The following is a 5,608-nucleotide window of genomic DNA, read 5'->3' on the forward strand; positions in this document are numbered from 1 at the left end:
GAACTTCTGGTCTTATTCGGAAGTTCCGGACTCAACCCAGATAATTTGGTCACAGTGAGTAAATTCAAAAATTAACAATTCCTAGGGACTTCTAGTTGATTCTAGATGTTACCACGGGTTATAAAAGATGTAGTGAGTCCTTTAGTGTAGATCGTTGCGAATTGCCCAAAAGTTAACTAGAACATGAACGAACACAAGAACACAAGAGAGTGAGCAAGGAGACAAGTGATTTGTTTCCCAAAGTTTGGATCCAAGGATCTTACATCTCCGTTGAGGAACACACAAAGAGCTGGGTCTCTTTCAACTCTTTTCCCCACCAAGCGACCACAAAGATCGAGCTCAGACTTACTCATGTGTCCTCTTTCCTTGCCGAGGTGTGGAGATGCCTTCACAAACTTCCCGTGGCACTCCACAAGCTTGGGTGATCAATGGGTGACGCCTAGTCGTCTAGGAGGATGAACATCCAAGAGTAACAAACGTGATGTTGATGCGACTTGACAATGTCTTCAAGTGCTCAAAGATAGGAATGTTGTTCACTAGCACTTAATCTCAAATCCCTCACCAAAATCTCTAAATCTATCAAGAATTTGAAGCAAAGAGAGTGGGAGAGCTCTAAAATGTGTTTTAGATACTTTTGGCTCAAGGTAGGTCAGCACCCCTTGGGTGAAGGGGTGAGGGGGTATTTATACCTAATCCCCAGAAACTAGCCATTACAGTGCTCTCTAGCTCAAATCCGAATTAATTCGAAACTTCCAGATTGCCCTGAGATATCTACCCTTGAAACCCTACTAAAGTAACATAATATGAGGTTTTGGAAATATCCAAAACTTCTAGGTTCAAGAAATTAATACAGCTCAAGAGCCCCAACCAGAGATAATCCGGAGCTCTAGAATCCGGAGGTTTTGGAATTATCCAGAACTTTCGGATCAAGAGAAAAAAAAAGGCTCACCCGAGACCCCTATCTGAAGAGAGTCCGGAGGTTCTACCTATCCGGAACTTTCAGGTATAATCATTACACTAGTGTTTTCTGGTGTTCGTGGGGTGTTTTGTCTCTCACAAATAGGCTAAAAAGGTACTTTGAGCATTGAGACATCTTCAAGTCTATCTAAGTGCATCCCTTTTGATAGTATGGTATGAATACACTCAAATTCAAAAAATAAATGATAATTTTAAATCTATTGAGTATCCACAAGCCGCTTCACTTTTCCTTTTTGAGGGACTCTAGCATAGGGGGCCCAGATGCACTTTCAAGGAGGTCACTAGTAGAGCAAAACCAATCGCCTGATGCTCTTATACTCCTACTAAAATGGACTCTGATCCTCTCCCAAACAAATATATGTTCATTTGTACACCTGCTGGGGTGGAAGTGTCGATGTGTTGGTGTGGAGACCTTTGTAGGCTGAAGAAGTCCAATGACTTCTCATACACCTAAGGAAGCAGGTTCTCCATGTGTACGAACTACGAGTATGACTTAGCAGAGGGCATCACTAATGGCTACCTCAAGGTACACACTTGTGTCCAAACAACTTCACAACTGTCTATCATTTATCACTGATCATTTTGGTTTCCGTTGGCAGTTTCTACCGCCACTCTATGGGTTCATACAGTGAATGGATATTGAGCAGTCACCAGCAAATGTGTTCCTCCTACACAACAAGCATTGGGTAGCATGGAGACGATTCCAATAAATGGACTTGGAAGAGAGAATGGGAGGCTGAGCATAAACGCATATAGAAGGAGTAAAGGAAGTTGAGAGAGGAGCAGACCCACCGGAACGAGGAGACCCGTGAGACGGAGAGGGAGAGGAAGCGTGAGAGAACACATCAGGCATGTGAAGCAGGACTAGATGCTTCGAGGAAGGGAAAGTACACCCAGTGCACTCAATAGACAAGCAGTTGTAATCGGTTAATTTATATTTCCTAAGGCATGTTAGGTTTAGAGGCGATATGTAGCTAGGTTAGTAAGAAAGTGTACCGTACATGCCATTGTAAAATATGTTGGTTGCGTGAATAAAATTGTCGTCTTCAACTCTTCTTGTCTGATGATTCCACATATCAAATCTCACAAAACATAAATTCTTAAAAGAAACAGATTTTACAAAAACATAGAATTCAACCAGACAACGCAAACCTTAACCGAACCATACAAACAGATGTAAACTCTAGCCGAAGGACCTGTCGCCCAATGAAAGAGTGAAGGCAAGTTGTCGTCCATTCAACAAGTGACAACAAGCGACAGACGCCTATTGAAGGGTGTGCCACATCAACATGTCGCCTCTTGAAAGGGCGACAATGTGACACACACCTATATTTGCAATTATTTCAAATGGGGGCCTAATTTTGCTAAATTTGAAAGCTAGAAATATAAAAAAATCAAGAAAGATGCACACCCCATCCCACCGGATTCAAATCCTCTGCCTTCACCCTGGTGAAGATAGAGGTGGATAGTAATTCATGAGATGATGAATAGTAGGCTAACGCCAAATATGGTGCTAAAAGTATTGCAGCATCAAATGTTATAGCAATATTATTATTCACTGAGCACTATAGTATCACTATAGCATCGAATCCTATCTATTTATCTAAGATATAATACCTTACGGTAGAGTAAAATCATCTAACTTCACTCAACCGTGAAATCAGATGATCCGTTCTCATCCCACCTAAGTTGATCAGAAAATACCACCTTTCCCTCCTCCCCAATCGGACAATCCCCACTCCACTCTTGTCTAACAAAATTAAAAAATTAAACGATAAAATCTCCCCACTTCACTCTCTTCACTAAACCCACGTCGAGATGAGTGTTGGCCTCTCAAATCTATTTCGTGCGCTCACGACCACATGGAAGGAGATGCTCGACCACTCCTCACAACCACACGACCACAGAATGACCACTCCACGAGTGGTCCTCGACCACTCAAGCTGAACTAGCGACTACTCACGAGGACGCGTGACTACTCGCACGACCACTCTGATGGACTGGTTGGAGGAACATAGGAAGCACTCAGATGCGAGAGAGAAAGATTTTTGTGTCGTACAAACCGTCGTGCGCTTTTCAGTTTTTCTTCCTCTTCTTATTTATAGACTCTTACAGACCTACCCTTACATGCAACCCATGCTCCGCAACTTGCGCTGCATCGCACATCGTAGCTAACGTGAGGCACGAAAGTCACCATGATGTGACGCAAGTCATGTCCCACGTCTGAGTCCTATACAAGGCAACGTGCATTTGACTCAAAACACAAAAGAAAAGATAAGACACTGGCACCAACAAGTTATTATATTCTAACATTCTCCCTCTAATCTTGTTGTGCCTTCTTGATCTCAACCACGCCAATCCTTGCACGAAGCTCCTGGAACCGAACGCGGCCGTGGATTCAGCGAACTCAAGGTCGATCTATCCCCCAGTGACATAATCATGTATGAAGTGATATCGGGTGTCAATGTGCTTGCTCTTGTCGTGGAGGACTGGGTTCTTGATGAGTAAAATGGCAGACTTCACTGGTGAGCTCGCATAGCAACTAAGCGAGCCAAACTCCCTAGCAAGCTGCTATAGCTGTAGCTATGTACTCTGCTTCGCATGTGGAGAGTGCAACCACTCTTTGCTTCTGTGATTGCTGGGAGATGGGACTATGGCCGAGGAGGAAGAGAACACCGATCGTGCTCTTGCAACCATCAAGGTCGCCAGCCATGTCACTGTCGCTGTACCCTATCAGCACGAGTGCGGCCCCTCCTTCCTTCTTGTAGACAACGCCATACCCGTGAGTACCAGCCACGTAGTGGAGGAGATGCTTGACCATCGCGTAGTGATCTTCACGCGGATCCTCCATGTATCGGCTTACATACCCCACGACGAATGCGATGTCCGTCCATGTGTGCACCAGATAGCGCAGACCACCTACAATGCTCCGGTAGTGTGTCACATCAACTGCTGGTGTTGTGCTTGCCTTGGAGAGTTTCAACCGCTCCTCCAACGGTGCATGACATGGGTTGCACCCCTCCATGCCGCTCCTCTCTAGGAGCTTGCTAGCATAAGCGCTTTGGTAGAGCATGATGCTACGTTCACCCTGACTCACCTCAATGCTGAGGTAGTAGGTGAGTAGACCAAGGTCACTCATGTGGAACATTGACATCATCTCTCACTTGAACTTGTCAATGTCGACATGGCTTGGCCTAGTGATGATTAAATCATCAACATACACACCCACAACTAGCAGACCAGGTCTGGCATGGCGTGTGTACAGAGCGTGCTCGCTGGCACACTTGATGAAACCCAGCGAGATGAGGCTCGTGTCCAGCTTGGTGTTCCAAGCACGGGGCGCTTGGTGCAGCCCGTACAGAGCCTTGCGCAACCTCAGCACCTTGTGTTCTTGATGCTCGATGACAAACCCCGATGGCTGCTGCACGTAGACCTCCTCGATGAGCTCTCCATTCAAAAATGTGGACTTCACATCCTTGTGGTGGACGAACTAGTCCTTTTGCGTCGCCACTGCCAGTACTACGTGCACCGATTCCATCCATGAGACGGGCGTGAATACTTCCTCGAAGTTGACTCCCTCACATTGAACATAGCCTTTCGCCACAAGTTGCGTCTTGTGCTTCACCAGCTCACCCTTCTCATCGCGCTTGACTTTGAACACCCATTTTAACCCGATCAACCAACGTCCGACCGGTGGGTCGATGAGCTCCCACGTCTTGTTGTCCTCGATGGACTTCTTCTCCTCCAGCATTATGCGATGCCAGCATGGCTTACGCTCAGCCTCAAAGAACGTGTAGCTCGTGCTCGTTGAATTCTCAAGTCGCCTGCCCATGTAGCGTGGTGTCTCCTAGGATGTCCTCGACGGTGCGAAAACAGAGCGACCCATCATTGTGCTCGGCGTTGAGGTACTGGTTGCCATCGGTCGGTGGTGTGATGAAGCGAGTCGATGCTGGTCGCCCCGGTGTCATAGCAGGTGGACTGGTCATCGCCTCTGGTCACTCCGATGTCCCGGCAGGCGGACTGGTCGCCACTCCTGGACACGTTGTCGCACCTGGTGGACATGTGGTCGTAGCGGGTCAACTCGTGGTTGCCGCGCCAACTGGAGCCTCCTTCACCGCCTCGGACCTCCGGCCCTCTTTGTAATTGATGGTGAAGTTGCTATTGAGGCCTGTGGTCATTGACTCGTCTGTCGTCGACCAGTCCCATAACCTCTTCTCTTTGAAGATCACGTCACGGGAGACGTGAACACGGCGTGCTCAGGGGTCGAACAGTCTATACGCCTTGGTCCCCGGCTCGTACCTGAAGAACACCATTTGAACACTGTGATCATCATGCTTCCGCATGTTTGGCTTGGTCACCTTGACATGCGCAAGAATGAGACATCGGGCCTGCACTCATGCCAAGCCTCGAACAGGGTCATGCTGCTCAAACTCTTGGTTGGCTACCGGTTGAGGAGGAAAATCGCTATGGTCACTGCCTCTCCCTAAAACGTCGCTGGCATCTGCTTCGTCTTGAGCAGACAGTGTGCCATCCCAATGATGTTCTGGTTGCGTCGTTCCACAACACCATTTTGCTGTGAGGAGTAGGGCGTTGTGAGGTGGCGCTCGACTCCCTGCTCGGCACAGTAATG

General features: G+C 47.4%; 1 protein-coding gene across 1 annotated transcript; it reads right to left on the reverse strand.

Annotated features, from left to right (window-relative positions):
• Positions 1 to 3,538: 3,538 nt before the first annotated feature.
• On the reverse strand, positions 3,539 to 4,135 carry LOC133897860 (secreted RxLR effector protein 161-like). Its single transcript, XM_062338688.1, has one exon. The coding sequence runs from the start codon at positions 4,133 to 4,135 to the stop codon at positions 3,539 to 3,541; it is 597 nt and encodes a 198-aa protein (XP_062194672.1).
• Positions 4,136 to 5,608: the final 1,473 nt, after the last annotated feature.

Source organism: Phragmites australis, chromosome 17, assembly GCF_958298935.1.
Source record: "Phragmites australis chromosome 17, lpPhrAust1.1, whole genome shotgun sequence".
NCBI classification, from domain to species: Eukaryota; Viridiplantae; Streptophyta; class Magnoliopsida; order Poales; family Poaceae; genus Phragmites; species Phragmites australis.